General features: G+C 37.6%; 1 protein-coding gene across 9 annotated transcripts in view; it reads left to right on the forward strand.

The window, feature by feature from the left end:
- The window catches only part of LOC131671296 (protein turtle-like), a 160,089-nt gene extending 143,883 nt beyond the window's left edge, over nt 1–16,206 (forward strand). For 8 of the 9 annotated variants that reach the window (XM_058947619.1, XM_058947622.1, XM_058947623.1 and 5 more), the window contains 10 exons: nt 605–892; nt 985–1,394; nt 1,485–1,756; nt 2,529–2,701; nt 2,777–2,854; nt 5,095–5,139; nt 5,208–5,393; nt 5,469–5,696; nt 5,907–5,994; nt 11,156–16,206. In XM_058947619.1, coding sequence (XP_058803602.1) covers nt 605–892; nt 985–1,394; nt 1,485–1,756; nt 2,529–2,701; nt 2,777–2,854; nt 5,095–5,139; nt 5,208–5,393; nt 5,469–5,696; nt 5,907–5,994; nt 11,156–12,536 — 3,149 coding nt within the window. In that variant the 3' untranslated portion in view covers nt 12,537–16,206. The remainder of the gene's footprint in view (nt 1–604; nt 893–984; nt 1,395–1,484; nt 1,757–2,528; nt 2,702–2,776; nt 2,855–5,094; nt 5,140–5,207; nt 5,394–5,468; nt 5,697–5,906; nt 5,995–11,155) is intronic. The other variant, XM_058947621.1, reaches the window with a different exon arrangement.
- The last annotated feature ends 7,041 nt before the right edge of the window (nt 16,207–23,247 follow it).

The following is a 23,247-nucleotide window of genomic DNA, read 5'->3' on the forward strand; positions in this document are numbered from 1 at the left end:
GCTCGGTCGGGCGAGAATGGGAAGCCGAACACGCGATAGGGAGATGAAGTGTCGGATAAGAAGTGTCGAGTTTCAGCTAGACTGTTTATAAGCCTTCCGTGGCATTGCACCGAGCTATTGTTTTCAAGAGCTACGCATTTCCATTTTCAAGTCGATACTACCGTGAGACCTGTCGCACGCTCTAATGGATTCTTCAAAATTTCCGACTCGTTTTCCTATGCACTCTTCAATTTACACTTGTACTAAAGTTTTCCGTAATTAATGGCGCATCCTTTGCACCAAGAGCTCTTCCAATTTTTATACCGCGAAAATGTTGGATAACAGCCGCGCGAAAGGTCGAACAGTAACTTGCAGAGCTTTGAATTTTTCAAAGGAAAGACCCAGGCTCTGCTACTGCTGGAAAAGTTTCTCTCTGGAGTTTCGGAATCCCGAGTCGGTAGTTCTCGGATTTACCCCCCGGTCGAACGAAGGGACAGTCTAGTGTTTCTTTGCAAAGTTCTACGTTACATTTTTAAAGATTACTCGACTTAAGGCTCCTATCTATTTGACTATCAAATCAACCAAAAGAGGTGCCAGAATGAAAATGAAAATGGGAAAATTACAGGTGGAGCGGTGATAACGTCGCCACCGGAAAACTCGACGAAACTGGAGGGCGAGAAAGTGACGTTCCAGTGCGAGGCGAAGGCGATGCCAGGCAACGTGACGGTCCGTTGGTACCGCGAGGGGTCGCTCATTTCCGAGGTCTCGGAACTCGACACGCGCGCTTCCATCAAGATGGACGGTAGCCTCGTGATCAACCCCGTCAGTGCCGACGATACTGGCACCTACCTGTGCGAGGTCACTAATGGTATCGGGGAGGCTCAGACTGCCAGCGCTTTCCTCAACGTCGAGTGTAAGTTCTGGACCACAGAGAATTTTTAAGTGTAACGTGCTCAGCCGATGAAAAACGAGTGCTAGAATGAGAAAATTTCACGAAATTCGCAGATCCGGCGAAGGTGTCGTTCAATCCCACGGTGCAATATCTGCCATTCCGGATGGCTGGCGTCGTGCACTGCTACATCAAGGCAAATCCGCCGTTACAATACGTCACGTGGACGAAGGACAAACGGCTCCTGGAGCCGTACCACGTGAAGGATATAGTGGTGATGACGAATGGCTCGCTGCTGTTTACACGCGTGAACGAGAGCCACCAGGGCAAATATACCTGCACACCGTATAACGCCCACGGCACCCAAGGCAGCTCCGGACACATGGAGGTGCTCGTGCGTAATCCGCCCTCCTTCACGGTCGAGCCCTTGCCAATGTACCAGCGCAAGGTCGGCGAGACCGTCGAGATGCACTGCGACGCGCAGGAAGCCAAGGACACGCAAAAACCGGTCATCACCTGGCAGAGAGTAAGCTAGCCGTTTGGCCCCTTGCTTTGCAACAGAGCTGGAGCATGCGCGGACATCGATAAAGTTCCGTTTGCACTGTCGTGATCGCAGAAAGACGGGGATGCGCTGCCGAAGGGTCGCGCGAAAATTATCGGGGGCAACCTGACGATCGACAGTCTTCGGGGACAGGACTTCGGAGGCTACGAGTGCGTGGCCGCCAACGAAGTGGCCGTAATTGTCAAGTCCACGCAGCTTATCGTCGAAGGTACCCAGCCGCACGCGCCGCACAACCTCACCGGTGTTGCCGATGAGTTTTCCGTCACGCTATCCTGGCTGCCTGGCTACTCGGGCGGGCCCGACTACAAACAGGATTACACGATCTGGTAGGTTTAGCCGACATCTGGTTGCAAGCGATCGACCAACACTTTGAGTTCTCCTTGCAAACAACTGTCGCTACGAGCATAAAGTCCTCTGCACAAGTCTCGAATAATTGTACAGACACCTCTCTTGTCCCTTGATCATCCCCTGGCTTTCTTCAAAAATATTTCTTGCAAATTGTTTTTCGTATGAATAATTAATATGTAAAATATTGTAAGCTTAAACTTTCTATTGATATCCTTTTGCTCAAAATCGAGACGTATCGAATACGATACAATTCAAACTGCTATGCAACGTATTCGTAGCCTCTATCGTATATACATGCATGATTGCATGTTCCGATCGACCGTAGCTCATTTGAAATGTATTTGAACCTCATCACTGCCTGTACATGTCATTAATTATTTTGATAGCCCTACTCTATTCACATACACTAATGCATAATTTTATTGAAGGTGATTATCCGCAAAATTTGCATGAACATACCGCTTAAAGCTATTGTATTGTTTCAAATTTTAGTGCCCGTCGGTAAAATGAAAATTTAACCGCTAGCAACACGCATTAGACTTGATGAACGGAAAACTTTTACGAGTTATCGATACAAAATATATTTTCAGTTATCACATTTATAAACAGATGTAAGACCTTGAAAGCACTTACAGAAACTCATAGATATGTGTATATCAAAGATTTTGTAGAAATGATAGCTTTTTTCATCATTTCATATAGTTTAAATTACGTGATTTTTGTTTCTAATCGTGCTTTGTCGGTTTCTAGGTATCGCGAAGAAGGAGCTCAAGATTGGAAGACCATTCCAGTAACACCTTCTGGAAGTACAACTGTTACTATAAGCAGGTTAAAATCAGGCACCAACCATGAATTTCGAGTCGTTGGTAAAAATGCTCTCGGAGAAGGAATGTTCAGTAATGTCATCACCGTGAAAACTCTAGGTAAAGTAGATAATTTGTTTATATCGGTAGCAATTGTATTAAACGTTCTTATTCAACGACAAAATTTTAACGCAGACGTGGGATTACAAAAGTCAGTAACTCCTTCTTCAAATTCTCGGAATCAGCAGCCAGCTACAGCAGACCAAAGTGGTGGTAAGTTGATGGAAGTGTAGCTTTTTCTTCTATTGGCTTTTTTTTGGTGAGTAGGGCAAATACATACTTGAATTTTACTTACATTTTTATGCTGCTTAATTATGCATATTAGCTCGCATATGCAAATCATTAATACGACATTTCTGTGATGTGATATACGAAAAGAATATTTATTTCAACATCGAAGCAAATATTTAAAAACATGGGAGATAACAAAAACGAAGTATGTAAAATTTTCACTCTCGGGTAGAAATTAAGATTGTAAAATTTTCAAGGCAAGCATAGCGACAGTTTTAAAGGCGTTATGGAAGCAGAGTTCGAAAGTTAGAAAAAACCCTAGCCGACTTTCAAACCGGGAGGATTTCTTCTGTATATCCCGTCGCGACGTACCGTATCGGCAAACCTATTGAACTATTCGCTCCACTTCCGCCTTTATTTCCTTTTTCCGAATTCGTCGCTTCATTGCTCAACATTTGTACACAATGACGTTTCTGTATCTCTTTGCTCCCTCCCCTCATCTCTTTTTACTCTCTCTCTCTTTACTCTACTTTTCTTTTGTCGCTAGTTTTGACAATATCCTTCCGGGTATTTTAGCTGTCAACAGGATGTTTTTTGAAACTATCTCACTGTTGAAAAACCAGTTTACGGTAATTTGATTTGCCGTAATTGTTTCGTAATAAATCAGCCGTATTTATCTCAAACTATTTATTCGAAGAGCTTCACATTTCTCAAATTGTCAATTCGTTGATATTTTAGTATTTATTTGTTTTTTTGAACTTTCTCTTTTCGTTCGAAAACAATTATTATAAAAAGATTAGTTTTTTTTTTATTTGGAAGAATACAACTCAATCCCATTCCAGATAATAAATGTCATCGAAAAATTGTGTCGATTTGAGATGATTTGAGTGCCGTACAAATATCTCTTGATAACTCATTGGGCAATTTACACTGTTTTTGCAATTGATTGAACCCCATCAAAGGAATACCTGTTATCATTTGAAATTACAGAAACTTCCTAAGTACCGGTATTTCTATGCTTTTGGTTTTAAATAATGTTTAAAAATACTACTCAGCTCAACGTGAACAAAATAGCCTGCATTTTTACTGAAATTAACTCGCTCGAAACTATACCATTGGTGAATTTTGCGCGACTTTGGAGGCGGGGGGTAGAAAATCAATCGTTGTGCTCTGGAAATTTCAAGCGTGATCGCTGTTTCGTTGAATGTCAACTTTTACCTATTAAATCAATGGAGTTCAATTGTCCCATTGTCGTCAAGATATACTCTTTATTGAAAGGTGTGTCGATTTGCTTATTAACTGTTGTTTTTGCATAAAGGTACATTGATAATGTTTAACATTTTCCAGGATTCAAAACAGTTTGTTTAAATATTGGTTGTAAAAGAACAAATATTATTTAATATTTGCAAGTTGCAAGCTCTAATCCAAACTGTCGAATGAAAAAATAATTAGTTACCATCTATAGTATTATACCTTATACATAGGTTGTAAAATGTATTGCTTTTTTACATTAGAAAAATAATTTTATTAATGCATCCGCCAGTAAGCTAAATAGCTTCAATGTATTTTTTAATATATTTTTAAATGTAGATACAGTTAGTAAACATAATTTTTTGTAATCTTTATTGCCATATGTATCAAACGCATGATAACTTTTCAATTCTTTCTACAATATATGCGCTTTTCGATACCATGTCATTTATTTACTATCACTTCACATGACCCAGTTTTCTGACTTTCGTTTTTCAACTTTGTTAATGTTACGTACATGCTCAATTCAGAAATATCATTCGGTGATATTTTATGAAACATTAAATAAATTTAAGGATTAAAATATAATTTGGATAATATATATGTTAAAATAAAAAATAAAATAAGAATGACGAAATTTTCAATTATCACTGATTTTCACTTTAATAATTGATCATTATGTGAAAGATAAGTTTTTAAATTTAATTGATCACATTTTAATAAATTATCATAAAACGATCTTCTCATATAAAAAAGAATAAGACTCCAAATTGAAAATAAATTGATTCATTCATAGATATCATCATTTAGGGTGTCACTTATTTATCCTCAAGAGTAACCATAGCCCATACGTAAAAAGCGCTCGTTTACGTTATAATTGCTTAATGAAATGATAAATGCGATGATTGATTTGTAATTATTCATTTTTATTTTCGTTAAGCAAATATGACACTAAGTGATATCTTTTGCAGGTGGGCTAGAGTTACCTTTGAAGGAGAAAGTTACCCCCGATGACAGTATGTATTGTTAATTGATTGAAACAATAGTAGATTTTGCGATTCTAACAACGATGTTATTGTCTTAGGGCCGAGACCAGGACCGCCAAGAAATGTGTCTGTGACCGAGCTGAGCAATGGGTTTCTCATATCTTGGATGCCTCCTGCTGAGAAAAGCCATCTTGTTAAATTTTACACTATAAACTTCAAAACGGATGGAGCTTGGAAGACCCTTAACAAAGGTCAAATCCGACCTGAAGACACTAGTTATCTAAGTAAGTCAACATTCAGTCAAATCACTTGTCAAAAAGACGCGTCTAAATAGAAACAAACTTGTCATATTTTTACAGTGAAAAATCTCGTTGGAGGCAGAACTTACTATTTCGTAGTCTTTGCCAATTCGACCGACAGTGCTGGAGTGAGTGATCAAATAAAATACTCTGTACCAGCGCGCGTCAAACACAAGGCCATAACAGCTGGAGTTGTTGGGGGAATTCTTTTCTTCATCGTCGCGATTATTCTCAGTATTTGTGCTGTTAAGATTTGCAATAAAAGAAAACGACGGAAACAAGAAAAAGGTATAGTAATGCTCTACCATTTTTGTTAATTTTTGTCTGAAACAACAGTTCCACCGTACTCCCTCAATCTCTAAATTTTATATCAGTATAAATCAATTTTCATGTTAATAAATATTAAGAGACATAGTACATATTGACAAAATACGTAGAACCACAATCCTAGACACACGTAAATCCTATTTGTAATATACTTTTCTTTTAATATTGTAGAACTGCTTTCAGCGTATAACATGGTGGCCTGCCGGGTAACAGACTCACGAAACGGGCAGGGGCCCCAAGGAACAGTGCCTTTGAAAAAGTGAGTGTCTCTACATGTCAACTTGAACCTACCATGTAATGATGCCAAAAGACAAGTAACAAATAACAATTGACAGTCTCGTTCTCTGAATGAGTACGCAGCTGCAAAATAAGGACTGATCAGTCATTAGACCGACGAGTTTGTGTTTGCTTTTTTAATATAAGATGAAATTAAGCTTCCTTTTTCAAAATAATCTTATTTTAAATTGCCAGAAAAGTCTAATTCTTAACAAGCATTATAAAAGGCAAATACCTTCTCGTATCTAAAGATAATAGGGTATAGCTTATGGTGTAGGGTTTAATATTTAACAAATATAGAAAATAAAAGCACAACAGCATTCGTTTCAATATTCACGAGCGCTCTATAGAACTGAAATATTATAAGGAATTCGGAAACTGGAAAAAAGAAGATAAAAGAAATTCAAAATTAACTGCTTAATAATTGAGATGAGTATCGATACCATACATAAAAGAAAAGTTAGACATAGAAAAATTATTTTACATATTCTTTAATCTTCTTCCATGGATGACAAAATATTAGCATAGTCTGAAAAAAATCGTAGAATAGGTGACAAATAACCGAACTAGCAGAGGTATTATGGACAAAGACGACACTTATTTTAACTAATTTTAATTTAATTCAAATTAATGGATCATGAAGGAAGATGAATCAGATGCAAATGACAGTAGAAATAGTAAATATCGTGTATTTTGTGAATTAAGTAAGCTATAAATATGTATCAAAAAGTATTAATGTGATCATGTCCAAGTACTTATTATTAAATCACCGACCTTTATGTGTGAGTATTAATAAAAAATTATGTGCTTCTTAAAATGCAGGATTTCAATTTCAAATATTGAATTCAAATTGTATTTATCTGTAACACACTTTATAGTAGCAAAGTACTAAAGTTGTGAAAAAACAATGTTACATTAAGATTTTACTGACAAAAGACGGAGCATTCATTGTCCATCCGGACTTTCATTGCTTCCCGAGAATGGTGCCATATCTTGAATGATATGGTATTTTCGAATTGAATGACATCCAACAGAGATCGTATAGAATTATAATTTTATCACGGCATCCAAAAGTCCACAATACGACTGCAGTGATGCCTATTCTGGATTACGTCATTGTTTTTATTTCTACATTTATTTTCATTCAAACGTCGTGACTTTCCTTACAGAACGGAACAAGTCCTTAGTTTATTTTATTTCATTTCATCTTCTTAAGAGCCAGTACAACGTTGTTGCTTTCGCTACATCTTCGAAATGTTTTGATCTACTACAATTTGGCAGCGTTGCCTCTTTGTGACTTCGTTCACAATTTTGTTCACCATACTTTGTCTCTTTAGTCTTATTGCCTGGGTCTTAAGAAGTTTTATCGACAATTGAAATTTGCCAACGTGCACACGAGGTCGAAGGATTCCTGTGCACATCCTCTCATATTATCACGCTCCTTCGTCCTCGCAGCGAGCACGTAGAGTATTTCGACTCCGAATGCTACGATCATCCACAAAAGTTACCAACAGATAATTCGGCTTTTCGCGCAATTTACATCGATCTTCACATCTTTTGTACGCAAAATATCCAGAACGGGCTGTACGGTTCAGATTGTACAACTGTTTTGATTGTGCAATTTGGATAAAGTTAAAAATTTCAAGTAACGATATCCTGATTTTCACAAAAGAAACAAAATGATGCATCACAAACATAAATACAGTTTCATGAAGTACTTTCACATATTTTATTCTGATTGGGCAATCAAAATCATTAATAAAAACAATATCAATTGATCATGCTAATTGCATTTAAAATTCCAAAGATATTTTAACGTCAGTCGAGTAGGGTCGGAATAATTTGTCTAATCTATAAAGTTGTAATTGAAAAAAGTTATATTGAAATTGTAAAGAGGTTGGAAATGTTTATGAAAAGTAGTTGTGAAATACAGTTGGAATGAAATGTCCGCAGTAAAAATGTGACGCAGTCGTAGATTTTAAAGAAAGCCTGGTGCTTCGAATTCCGACTCTACTCGTGAATCGCAGCAGTGTAAAAAAGTTAGTTGTCGAGTCAAAGTTATTATGAGAAAAGAAGAAAGAAAAGAATAGAAGCGTTAGATTCTGACACTGCTGGCGGTGTCATAGTTGTCCTCTTGTGTTTTCCGTAGGTCGACAAACTTAAATGCTTGCGGCGAGTCAGTGTCGACGCTGACCCGTGGCAGCCCGTTGAATCCGCAACCACCACAACCTCTTCATCAACCAATTCCTACGCAAGTAACCCCCGCTACCACTGCCACCTCGGAGCCGGTCCACGAACAGCCGCCGGTACCCCCGAATCGTGATCGTGATCATCATACACTCCATCTCGATCGGGATTACGACAGCGTTTTTATCATTGAGAGGCGGAACAGTAAGCCCAACATCCGCTAAGTCACTCTGAGAGAAACAGAAAAATAATAACAAAAAAAACCAAAGAGATTAAGAATGAGAAAGCGTACAGGCCGCCCGACTATCAGAATTTTTATCAGATTATATATATATATATCTATATATATATATATATACATACTATATATACATTATACACGTGCGGTGGACACGAAACCAGTCTCCGCTCCACATTGTTATACTGTACTATATATAAATATACATTATATATATATATATATATATATATATATATATATATATATATATATATATATATATATATATATATATATATATATATATACATAAAAACTATTATATATATATAAAATAAATATAAATATTAGCTAGCAGTTCTACTGAGACAACGCTCTGTTACCATTATCGAAAGAAAGAAAAAAAGAGATATTCATACTACGCTCTGCAATGTTACCTGCTAGATCTAACTATTCTACTTTTATTACCGCAACTATGAGAAAGAGAATGAAAAAAAGAAAAATCTATCTGATAAACTACTAGTGCTCTGTCGTCACCACCTTCGTACCTATCTGCTACTACTTAGTATGATTGTGTCGTGAGAATAAAGAGAATACCGTAGATAAACAATGAGAAAACAGAGAACAGAGAAATGAGACGAGACGAGCGATACGAGCAAGCGAGGCGAAGCCGCAAGCTCTAGGACGTGATCACTAGTTCATCCAGTCAGTACCCGATCCTAAGCTCGGCGAGTATTAGGGAGTACATAGATAGAGCCATTCAACACCATCTCATCATTCACCACCAAACAGTACATTATCTACTTTATCTTATACATTACTTTTATCCATTCGTTTTTTCGTTCTTTCGTATATTTAACGTTCGTTCGTTACGCTGATCCATCCTTCCTTTTACCTTTTTCATTGCATTATATTCTTGTTACTGACGTACGTTTACGCATATATACGCCTTGAAACTACTATACTATATCTATACGCTTTCATACTTCGTGTATATCTGCTCTCACCCCGCAGTAGCGCATCGCCTTGTTATACTATATTTAATTCGTTCAGAGGTCGACAAATTTTTGACCTCGTGTGGTGATATGCTGTGACTTCTTATTAACTTTTTTTCCAATTTTTTTCTCTTTTCTTTTTTTTTTCTTTTTTTTTCTGTCGATCTATAGATGCAGACAATACATGCATGAATAAGTGTTACTCAAATTCGTTAGAGCTTTTTAGTATACTCTTAATATTGAAAAATTTTCATACAAGCTCATTTATTTAAACTCAATGATCCATTGGAAAAGTTTGGTAGTTTGTTATTATTTGAGTATTTTGTCTTTTGACAAATAATTTGAGTTACATTTCAAAGGCAAAATATGTACGATGAATACCTCTGCACCGATATTATGTTACAAATTTGAACATAAATGTTTTTTCCGGTTATTTTCAGTTTATTAGCCTATATTAACGAGAACGATACTTCTTATCAAAACACAGATCTTTGTAACATGTAAACACAAAATATGACAAAGTAGGTGCAAACATATTTTTCTCGCGATAATTGTTTCACCAGTTTATCACGTTGGAATACAACTCGTGCAAATCACTTCCGTTCACTTTAAATCACGTTAACTTTGATCAATGTCAATTGAATATACTTCAAAAGAATGATTTTAACAAATGACCTATATGATGGCGCACTCAATTATATTCACTAATTTCACAAGGCATGTTTATATTCCCTAAAATGGCACCTAAATGCAATCTAAGGAAGCTTTCTTTCGAGCGAAGATGACTCAACACCAGTATAAACCACTGTAAAACTTTTTCTTTTCGTTACATTGATGTCTCCGCAGTAAAAATGTTGAGAATATTCGCGAATATTTTCTAGATCAATGCTTTTGATAAAGCATGGGAAAAAGGGGTATTGGTTTTAAAATGAATCGGTGACCAATGACGCAGACAAATGACTTCAATGAAGATAGTTGGATAATGTTTAATAACTCTCTGTACACACTTGAATGAACATCTATTTGCTCCCTAGTTACCGCCCCTAGACTGAACATTTACTTTAGTACTGAATTTATAATTACTATCACTCGATTGTTTCTGAGAATGTAATTGTTGTGTTACATTTTTTCTCTCCCCTACTTTCCCTGCTGCCGGACACAAAGGAGACAAAAAGGTGACAACCTCCAGAGCACCTAAATAATGATTGCTACTTATATCGATTAAATATCTATATTTAAAAAAAAAGTGGAATGAAGATGATGAAATTTTTCATGCAAATTTCGAAAGATGATTATTGACAATGACAATTTGAGAGATGAAAAGTTTTGTTGAGAATAGAATGTTCACGTTCACTTCCACTTCACTCACCCGGCAAGATAACCTTTCACACCTGTCTTATTCAATGTGTGTTTCGCACCGGAATGATATGCATGTGCATGCTTTTTTGTAGTTAGATTTGCCGATATATTATTTCTCATTCGTTGATTTAAAATTACTTTAGAGTTGATACTTTGATGCAATTGCCTATAGAGTTTCCGTGAGTGTCGCACGTATTTGTTGTTTGTAAACGACGCGAAAACATCTGCGAGGAGCCCCATCTCCGGGGACAAAGTATTCCACGAAAAGCATCCTCGTAAGAACGTTCGGCAGATGTTTTCGCGTGGTCACAAATTTGTCGCCAGGACGGCAACGATACGAGCGAACCAAGATTAACACTGCTGTTTTATGTTGCCGGGAGCAGATCTAGAAAAAGCCGAATACCAGGTGTGAACTTGCTGCGCAAGATCGTGAGCCCGTCGAGCCCGGAGCTCGGGGGCCGGCGCTGCCGGCCCCTGGGCAAGATCTCGCGGGCGGCGGACGGGCGCTTCGTCATCGCCGACTCGGTGCTGTCCTCGGCGGACAACAGCATCCTCGACGCCTCGAGCAGCGACGACGGCGGCTTCCTGCCCAGCCAGCAGCAGCACAAGTCCTCGTGGCGGCGGCCCCTCGTGGGCACCAGCCAACTGAGCCTGCGCTCCGAGTGCAGCGGCTTCTCCGTGGGCCGGCCGCCCGTCGGCGCCGCGCTCGCGCCGCTGAGCCCGCCCGTGCACCCGCTGGAGGCGCGCGCCGGCCACTGCCACGCGGCCGACGGGCCGATCTGCGCCATCAGCTCGGCCCGCTTCCTGGCCTCGTCGCCGGCCTGCGCGGCGGGCCTGCGCCCGGCCGGCGCCGCCGCGGGCGCCTACCTCAGCCCCGACCTGAGCTCCGTGCGCCCCGGCGAGGGCTCCTCCTGCCTGCACAGCCCGCGCCCCGCCGCGGCCCCTTACCTGCAGCTGCGCAACGTGCACCAGCGCTACAGCCAGGAGCTGCCCTCGCTCAAGGCCATCCACGCGGAGAGCCAGCGCTTCGTGCCCGTGCAGCCGCTGGCCACCTCCTCGCCGCCGCAGGGCGGCCCGGGGCGGCCGCGCGCGCGCCTGCCCCCGCGGCACGCGCGCCACGCGCGCTCCGCGCCCGAGCTGGCCGAGGCCGAGGCGGCGGGCTGCGGCGCGCCCTCGCCCGAGCCGCCGCCCGAGGCCTCGCCCGAGAGCCGCAGCTCCAGCTCGGGCTTCGGCAGCAAGAACACCAGCCAGCAGAACCAGAGCTCGCGCAGCGGCAGCACCGTGGCCGAGTGGCGGCCGCCGCCCTACCGGCCGCCGCCGCCGCCGCTCTCGGTCGGCCGCTGGCTCGAGCTGCAGCTCGGCCCGCACCAGCAGCGCCAGCTCGCGCAGCTCAAGCCGGCGGCGCTGCACCAGCGGCTCGGCGGCCTGCTGCTCCAGCCGCCCGCGGCGCCGCACCAGGGCCTCGACGCCGGCAGCGTCGACGGCCACTACGAGTTCGACCCGGCCTCCTGCACGCCCACGCCCACCTCCGCCTCGACGCCGACGCGCGAGGAGCGCCCGCCGCAGCACCAGATGCCGCCGGCCATCCACCTGCACACGCCCGCCACGGCGCGCCGCCAGCAGCCGCCGGCGCAGCAGCCGCAGGCGCGCTGCTCGCGCGACCACATCGAGGCGCGCGTGCAGGCCATGAAGGCCGAGTTCCACCAGTTCCGCCAGCGCCAGGCCCGCCGCCGGCAGAGCGCCCACCTCGAGAGCGCCTGCTGACCCCCGCCGCCGCCGCCGCCCCGGCTGGCCGTACTCCAAAGATACTCGTCACCGGCACTCGCGTGCTCGCGCCGCCCTTAAATCTAAGTAGCAAGTTACTTGTCTAGGAGAGAGCAAATGCACTCGGACGCTCGGACGCTCGGACGCTCGGACGCCCTATCGGCCATCCGTAATAATAATGAGCAATGCACTTGAAACGTGATATTAGGCCGAAGCTTGCCTCGAGATTGCTTAAGGACTCACTCGTACTGCACTGCCTGTTTAGGGTTTCACTAGCGACCCAACCTATTATCGGCACAATAATTTTTCTTAAGCAATGTAAGACGAAGAAACACTTAAGTGTCCAGCGACGTCGATACGCGTATTGCGGCAGGTTCTCGTTCCGCGCGTCGCGAGGAGAGCTTGCGCCGACAAAAATATAAGGACAGAGAGACGACACGCACGCCCACGCTCACGAGGTCAATTTCTCATCTACAAATTATACGCGAGGAGAGTGAGATTTATAAGACGACACGCGCTTTTATGGGAATACACAAGGAGAATAAAATAAAATAATGTACCGCACGAGTGTTTCTGAGAGACTGCAGTATGCAACAATTATTGCGATCTGCCGGGGAGATCTTTCGTTTATTTATATTACTTTTTATAGTACAAATCTTTTATTTATATGATTAAGCTGATACCTTTGATAGATCATTAGTACAATTATTGCATTAGCGAAAGCTCGAATCACGATTCAACTATACACTTCGAAGGTGGAAAAACGCTCGGATATGAACACAATTTGGAGATAACATTGTAAAGTGACGAGGGCTTGCATTCACATAAGCGAGTATCAAACGATGCCTGGATGAGCGAATCAAGCGTGAAAAGCAATTATAGTGCGAGCGAATGTGTGTGCGAGAGAAAGAGAGAACGGAAGTACATTATTAATTATCAGCTGATACAGTGAGTACCAATATTCTAAAATAATTCTAATGAGTGAATTAATAATTTGATAATTGTAAATCATAACGATGTAGAGAGTAGGTATGTATATTATTAATCGACATTGGACATATGAAACTCTAAAAAAATTGACGACAAACGCGTATTTGTAATTAAAAGCGCAAAATTGCCCGTTGCTGTTGTATTATATTGCTGATAAAGAAAAGTATTAATTACGAAGTGAGTCCAAATTTGAATGTTGAGTTTGATCTGGTTAGAGTTACCAGAGTATTTTAAGCGAACAAAGGAAAAGCAGAATATAAAGGCCCTTCTCTTATCTGGTTTCGATAAGCAGGACTTTCATTTCTATGTTTCTTTATAAAGAAATGCGAGGCGGAAGTACATCGCCACGAGTCGCGAGCAGAACAGCAGTGCGGAGAATCGCGCGTCGACGAAATAACACGAAAGATTCAGTGATCCTCACTTCAAGATCAAAGCGATCGCAATTCCATTTCCCTTCGTTGTAGCTTGCAGATCGAACTCAATCAAGAGAAGCAATGTAGTGACAGCGACGATTCTCGAGTCAGAAATTTTTCTCTCACTTTGTATTAATAAGCGAGTAAGCGTACGTAAATTAAGATTGTAGATATATCATAGTTAGATACAACGATCTCAAAGATGACGCGCGTGTTTCGCTACAGAATTTTAAAAAAATTAATGAAAAAAAATATATAAATATATTATATATACAAAAAATTATTGGTCACCGTATAAGCATATTATTCATACTCACACTGACAGCACGTAAAAGCAAATGCATTAAAAGTATCGCGTATATAAGGAAAAATACCGACTATATGGTTGAATCGTGAAGATGTTGTGACGATTATTGTTAACGACGTACCCTCGTTTTACATCAGTTTCCTATAATAATTTTCGTGCACCTCGACGTACAGTTGATTATGCGCCCATCATAGATGATTCTTTTCACTATTTCCTTTTGTATTATTACGAATATTGTTTTTCTTTTTTATTATTATGCATATTGGTATTTGTACAAAAATTTATTACGAATATGATGTAAGATCGGTTGTGTAAGAAATTCATATTGTAGATTTTTCGAAGACGGCCATTCAGCCGAATATTTTCAAACGGTATTCAAATTACAAATTTATCACCAGTGCTATTGCGCCGATATTGAATTGCGCTTCTGCAGGATGATACTTACTATTTCATATTAGAATATTAGAATGCGGTGTGCGAATAAGATCAAGTCCAAGTGATTCGATCGTCATTGTAGCGTTAATTGTTATCAAAGTTTTATGAAAAAATTGCTTGTAATAAATTCGGTTTAAATGTTCAAACGAAAGATTGCCGACGGATTGAACATTTTTGCAATTTTCCACTTTTCTAAAAGCTTAGCAATACCTGGAATATAATTTTCTCTTTATCCAAATGAAATGCTAATAGAAATTTCTTACACAAACGGTTTTCGAATTATCTGAGTTGCAGCATATTTCATTCGATGAAACACGAGCACATGTATACATGCACACGCATATAGATATTTCGCTAACCACGTATAAAAGAAACTATAATAATAATACGCGCGATGGCCGTCTTGCCAATGGGTCTAGTCGTCGTGAAGCTGTGACGCGCGACTGCATACAAGCGAAGAAACAAAGAAGCGAGCAAAGCAGCCCGACCGCAAAAAAAATTTCGCACTTTTTTAACGTGTCAAGTTCGCATGTTTAATAGACGAAACCCTTGATGAGAACGAAAGATTGTTTTCTATACGAGGACTATTGCTTGTTTACATGATATTTGCGGAAAGAATGAAATAGTATTAATAAGTATATATAAGTAGGCCGAAGACTTTCGTAGAGTTACGAGAGACTGCGTGCGAAAATAAGCGAACCGTGACTCTCTCCTTGGAAGAAATAAGAAGAATTGACCAATTGAAAAACTGAAGCTGCATTGTGCGTCACTGCGCCACACGACTTACCGCGAAATTATGAGTAAGATTTTATGAACGGTTCTATATAATGTGCGAAGAATGTTATCGAAAATAAACATCGTGCGCTAGCACTTCTTAGAATCTTTTTGTGAATCAAGTGCGTTTATTTGAGCGCCACTGCCGACTGTATAAAGACAAAAAATACGAGATTGTGGAAGTGTCGTCGTATATGAAACTGCTGAACTTGCCCATTGAGTACAACTTTAGTTTTAGTTAGTTTATTATAGCGTTTATTATTTTTTAATATATTTTTTATTATACGTATTACGCCCGTTTGCCTAATGTACACGAATATTATAAGCACATGTAAAGTGACTCATCTTTGTAACAGTAACTTCGAATCTCGTTGATTTCCTCGCTCAAATACGCATCAAACTTTTTGCATAAGTTTCCCTGTATTATGCCGTACAACCCATCGATTACGAACCTATAACGTAATTATTGTTGTGACAAATTTTCGCAAAGCCCTGTGCATTGTCATATTTGCAACACGTTTCTCATTATGTCTTATTGTTTTAACCAAATTGTAAAACTCATACGAATATGTATCCTCCGTTACAACTCGTTACTCGTTTCGTCTATCATATTTTCCTCGGGATGAAATCGAATGAATATAGTTGCCCCGTTATTGTCGACTATGCTTTCTCGCTACTCCGAGAACCCCAAGACGTACTAACTTAGAACGAATTGTAGACGATTTATTATTAAATAAAATTAAAAGGAGAACGGTCATTTGAAATCATGAGTTTCTTTTTTACCTTACTCTCCTACGTTATAAATTTCTTTTTTATTATCTTTTTTTATTAATTACGACAGTGAAATAACATTACATTTTTTTTACTTTAAAAAGCAAAACAATGAAAAAATAATGATTTTACTACAACATACTGTGAACTTTCCATGAAATGGAAAGGTTGCTGTGTCTAAAGTTTACAATCATCTTTGCGAAATCGTTTAAAACGCAAATTGCTACTAATGATGTAATTTTCCTGATTTCGCTTGTTTAAAATGAGAGCTAGCTTAAACTAGAATGAAACAACTACCAGAACAGACTTGTTTGAATAGTAAGAAGCTTGACGTTGCTATGTAATAACAATCTAAAGATATGCATTAAACACACAATAATAAAAAATTAGTAACAAATTTCATCAGTCTGTCTCTGGCAGTCAAGGTGAGAGGCTTAAATTTTAAATCGCTCTTGAATGGGAGTTATTTCCTGGGTAATCCAGGAAATAAGAAAACCGATAATGAAAATGATACACATGTTAAATGTTATCTAAATACCAAAGTTAAAATCAAAATTTACCTGATATGTACCTCATAAATCTGACTTAAAGAAATTAAAGTCTATAATATCATTGAGTGAATGCTCGGTAATATGTCAAAATCATAACAACATTGATTTAAATTGCGAAGAAAATTTAGATGTTTTAAATAGAAAAGCTAAATCAATAATTGCCCAGGTTAAGTTGTTTAAGAAAGAAAAAGCACGTAACATAGAAATGAAAACTTTAATAATAAGTGGCGGTGAGGAGGATGATTTTATTACGACGAAAGCAGAAATTTACCTACTTAGGCAGCTAAAAGTTAAATTACAAGAGAATAATAGCTTACTTAGGGAAATACTTCATAAAACTTAATAAAACAAAATAGAGTTAAGGTGATGCTTAATATGAATTTTCTAATAACTCACTCACTTCTGTCAAGGTAACTAAGTGAAAATTTATCACCATGAAATATAATCCGTCTCTAATAATAATTAAAGCAAAATCAGAGAAATACGGAATTACAACTCATAAGATTATAGTAACAGAGTTACATGAAGATATAATTGTTCTAATTAAGAAGGTTATAGAAAAGCTAGATAAAACTTTTGTATTAAACCGTCTGAATAAAGATAATGAACAGATTGTTGAAAGTCTGTTCCAAAAAAAATTAGGTAAACAATATGATATTTTTCCAAGTGAGCTGTTAATTTCTAGATTTTAAATATAAACAATCAATAGAAGAATAGTCAAAACTGGTTATCCCACAAAAGCAAATATATATGTGATTTTCCTGATTGTAATGTTGTTAATATGGAAGTGATACATACCAACAATAAGGAAACGCCGTTAATGCAAGACAGTGAAGCAATCAATAAAGCTTTAAAAGTAATAAATAGAGGGCGATAATAGTGATTTAATACTTGTAGATGAAAATCAACTGAAGAACAATTTAAATAATATCAATAAGTTAGATTTAAGAAATAAATTAATCTTACTCACGTCAATATTAAAAGTCTGAATGCCATAAAAATTGAGAGAATCGACTGCTTAAATCTAAAAAGTTGTAATATAATTTTGAACTACAATAGAATTATAGTTACAAGAGTATACAGATGTCATACAATAAGAAAAATTTTTCAACAAAAATAGAAGAATATTTAAAGATCAATTCTTTTACGTACAATCATTTTATATTGGGCAACTTTATAATATTGATTTATGTGATATACAAGAACTACTATTGAGCATTATAGAATATAAGAATGTACCGCTGTTTAACGAAATAACAAGGCCGAACATACATCATTCATATAAAGGGACATATATGGGTAATATATTCACGAAAATAGATGTTGCATTGCCAACTTGTTTAAAGTGACAAGATCCTTTACTGATCACTATCTACTTGACTCTCAATAATAATCTAAAGGAAGCACGAAATGATACCAATTACAGATTTGTTAACTATGAAAAACTGAAATATTTGATAAAAAAGTAAACTGGAATACTATTGCAACAATAGATGAATTAGAAATTGTTTTTGTAATCGCAAAACTTGCAAAATTTATAGACATAAAGGCTCTAACGACAGTGTGCTGTATCACAACATTGCCACACGTGATATTATTGCTTGAAAAAGAGCAAATAGTTATACATTTAACTGTATCCAAAAAATTCAAAACAAATAATTAAAATATTACTCAAGAATGCTTGTATCTTCATCTATTAAGGAGCACTTTATACTGGAAATGATTATGGAGAACTATAACTTAACCACGGAATATAGTATATCGGAAAACATAACCAGATACAGAAATACCATGTCAAGAGTGAACAAATTTACTACGCAGAAGTCAAAATACGTGGTTTTGAAAGTATTTCTAAAAATCAGCAGCACTTTAAATAATCTAAACATGAACAGTAAAAAAGGCAGAGAAACTTAATAAACACACGGATACAGGATATGAATATAACTATACACTATTGGAGATGGGCATTTTATACATAGAAAGATTGGTGAAATAAATTATGACTATGCAACAATTTATATGCTTTAGTTTTGTATTTTCTGTTTGTTTTTACTTTGATTCTGATTCTATTTTTTATGTACTGTCATCTTACGTATGGTACCTGTGTGTACCTCCGTAAGTTTTACTATATAGCAAAAAAAAAATGGTGAATTAAAATAAAAACGTAATGGACTGCTTACCGGTTCAAACACTTAAATTCAACAGTTAAACATAGATTTTAAACCGTTAATTTTGTGAAGTTATGAATTACGGAATTTAGATATAGAGAGGTACTTGAATAAATATTTTATACTAACTTCAAAACTTACAAAACAAAATTCTAAAATGTATAACTAAGAATTATCCGCTGCGATGGGATCAAAATTATACACTAAAATCCTTATGCTATCATTATGATGAATTAAGTACAATATATAATAACTCAAATAGTAAAACAAGAACCAAAAGCATTTAGATTGCTAAAATAAACAAAACACTGTATAAAAACAGTGGTTATATTATTGCTATTAAAATATTTAATAAATTACACGAAGAACTAAGTTTTATGTGGTAAAAAAGTCGTCAAACAAAAAGTAAAAATATAGTATAGTAAAAGATATATAGCGGCTTCTATGATGAAACATGAATGTTATTTTTATTATTACATTTAAGTTACTAATTATTACGTTCAGTTTTTGAATTAATTTATAACATTCAAGTTTTTTGTGTACATATTTGTACTATACAATTTCTGCAAATAAGAAAAATTCGTTATCCGGTGGTGGTTAATACTAGTTAACTATTTGTATAGTGTAAAAATAAATATATAAAAATAAGAAAGAACAAGATAATTACGCATCGGAGTAATTGCTATTTGATTTTTCCAAGCCGCTGAACAAAAGCTCGAAAGTACAATGAAGCTGAAATTAGTTGTAAAAGAGCACGTGAACCAGAATGAGATCAGTAGGCATCGAAAGGGATATCAATCGAGGACATAGAAATGCTTACTCGTTGACGGCGCACCTCTTCCTGCCTGATCGCTAAAGTAGTCACAAACAAGTATGTGCGAAACATTTCACCGTGCGTGTGGCATCATTGAGCGCACCCGCGCCAAACACATCGTTAATGTTAGGTAGCAGAGCAGCTCCAGCCCCAAATCCACTTTGCTTTAGCAGCTTCGCTACTCGTGTGTATACGCACGCAACTCTGTATGTGGCATCAACCATACATTCATACATAGTCTGTTTCTACTCCTCCTCTTCGCCGACCTCCTGTATAGTTGCCTGCGCTCGCTGTCAAGGGACGGACATGACGTAAGAGATGCTGCGACATTGTGTCACGCGCCAGTTTAACGTACCTCACGCACACGAATTTCGTGTCTTTCAGATTCATTTTATATATCAACGAGATTGTATACTGAAATTGATTAATTAGTGAACTTCACCTTAAATCACTACTTCTAGAGCGTTATTTAATGCACTATTTTTTTTAAATTTTCTAGCTTTTGCATTAATCAAACCTTTTGCTTGCTAATGATATGAACCTATAAGATTTTTATGCTATAGACACATAAATCCACGCTTAAAGCATGTAAATTACACGCATTTCACAATATTTGACTACTTTAATCATATAAACATTCGTAAATTAACGAACATTGCACTATTCACGACAACAACAATAAATGAATGATACAGTTTTGCTGTGTTGTAGGTAGATAGTTAAGCTCAACAGAGAATCATAAGATTTCTAAACTACATTTTTTTATTTCATTCAAATGGAAAAGAAATAGAGCGAATCAAGTGTCAGAATTTTATGACTAATTTGATTGTATTGAATTTGTTATCAAGCAAGTGCTTTTTTACATTAACAAATGAAAACGTAATTCACTACCGACCAATAAAATATAAATAAAAAAATCTTGGCATCGTAGACGTGCTCTAAAACAAAATGGAACAGACAATTTATATATATATAGGCAAGACATACCCGAACGTATAATTTTACTACCTTTAGAATTTAGGATTGATGATTTCTAAACTATCTTTCAAGATCAATTCACTGTCTGTATTTTTAAACAATTTAAACCAGTTTACACAGTATTCGTTTAATTTCAACAACAGTATAAGTATTCGCAAACTCTGTACATCAGATGCCTAATGCAACTTAATATGAAGTTATTAATGTACCAAATTTTTATTAAATCAAATTGTCACTGATTGAAACTTCTTATCCTTATTATATTATAATTACTTAAACTTATTATGTTCCAATCCAATTTTTCCGCACCCTGTCCACAAAGCGATGACTGTGTACCCTCCCACTAATCGGTTAAAAATGATAGGTCTCTTACTTTCTGAGCGTGCAGCTCTGCAAATTAAATCGTATAATGATATAGCACAAATAGCGTTAAAGCTTTTCGTTTTGCGCGTCAATTAGTTTATCAACGGTTGGTCTAGCTTAATCATCAAAGTTGTAACAGCAATTAGAATGAAGAAAAACGTAGAATTTTGAGCTACTTTTTACTGCCGTTCTATTAAAAATAAATAGAACATCGTGAACATTTTAACTGGTAGTTTGAAGCTTCTTCAATGCATATGATAAATAATTTCTCAAAAAATTGATTAGTTTATTTAGAAAGTGCAGTCTACAATAAAAATGATCTTTTCCGTGGCTTATACGATTGACATTGGACTTGCTATAAATTATTAAGTAATGATTAAACATTATAATTTTCAATGATTTACTGAATGAATTTTTTAAACATTCAAATGTTAACCTGCTGAAGTTTGAAACTAATTTCAATTGAAGCGGCGATTCGTATGTTTGAGATGTTGTAATATAAACATAAAATAAGCTCGAGTACAACGTGATACCAACAGTAGCTTATCTATTTCGGTATTAATTATTCGAAATACTTTATGCGAAGAAATAGTGTGATGTGCACATAATTATTATAGTGTACATTTTATTAAATTAACAGACTATTATGACATAAAAATATCTGTTAATAAATTATGCGGGAAATATTCTAAAATATTGTACAAATACTGACTGATATAAAAATTTTATAAAATTGCGTTAGTTAATAATGGATTTACATGAAAATGGATTATGTAAAAGTTAATATTACATCGAGTTACAGTAAATTGAAAAAATGAACGTCCAAAGTTGGCAAAACATATTTTTTAATTTTGCAAGCCATAGTATTAATCTTCGATGAACAAGTAATAGAGAATTGAAAAAGCTATAATTTGAGTCGTCGCACGATTATTTTCGTTTATTGGTTATTGTAATTACAAATACCAATAATCCTCAAAGATGGTCACTAACAATATATCAAATATTCATTGCAAAAATAACGTTTTGTGTTTATTTTATGTTTATATTACAACATTTCAAACATATAAATCGCGGCTCCAATTGAAATTAGTTTAAAACTTCAGCAGGTTAACATTTGAATGTTTAAAAAATTTATTCAGAAAATCATTGAAAATTATAATGTTTAATCATTACTCAATAATTTGTAGCAAGTCCGACATCAATTGAATAAGCCACTGAAAAGATAATTTTTTTTGTAGACCTTACTTTCTAAATAAAAACTAATTAATTTTTTGAAAAATTAACTATCAGCTGAATTTTTTTCGGGTTGTTCTATTTATTTTTAATAGCACAATAGGTCTTTGAAGTTTCCTTTAGAAAAAGTAGCTCAAAATTCTATTTTTTCCTTCTGATTGCTGTTACAATTTTGATGATTAAGTTAGACCAGCAGCAGGCAAACCAATTGACGCGCTAAACGAAAAGCTTTAACGCTATTTTTTCTATATCCTTATGTGAATTTTGGTTTGCAGAGCTACACGCTCGGAATGTAAGAGAGCTATCATTTTTTAACCGTTAGTAGCAGGGAACACAGAACAGCATGGGCAGCCTGAGGCCTTATTGTGGTGTAGGTCGTGCGTATTTGTACGCTGCGCTGTATATTGTGGGTAGATTTGTCTGTCACAAGGGCAATGGAATAACTAATCAATCTTAATTAGTTTTTTGACCAACAAATCAGCACACAATGTAGTGCGCATGACCAACACCACAATAAGGCCTCTGAGTACTTCGCGCATGCATTATGCGCCACGTTTACCGTTCGAGACGCTGCACGTACACACTGATCTTTACGTTTAGACAGTCAGTACGATTTTGCGCTGCCTACAACGGGCACAGTATCGCCCCTTTACAGCAGCGTGCGAAAACAGTACATTATGTACCTAGGGCGGGAAGTACTGGTAAGTCTGTAGCACGCGAGAATTAACAACCGAGGCAAAGCTGTGTTATGGGCTTGCCAATATCCCGGCCGTGGTGCGCATACAATTTGTTTATCCATGAGGCCGAAATTAGCATGCTACCAACCGAGTAACGGCTGGAAAAATGCTATTGTTAGGCCGCTGGGCAAAAAACTCGTATAAACACCAAGGAAACACGATGGACAATGAACCGAC

The sequence above is a fragment of the Phymastichus coffea genome, unplaced genomic scaffold, assembly GCF_024137745.1.
Source record: "Phymastichus coffea isolate CEN01 unplaced genomic scaffold, Cenicafe_Pcof_1.1 PCOF00123, whole genome shotgun sequence".
Classification (NCBI taxonomy): domain Eukaryota; kingdom Metazoa; phylum Arthropoda; class Insecta; order Hymenoptera; family Eulophidae; genus Phymastichus; species Phymastichus coffea.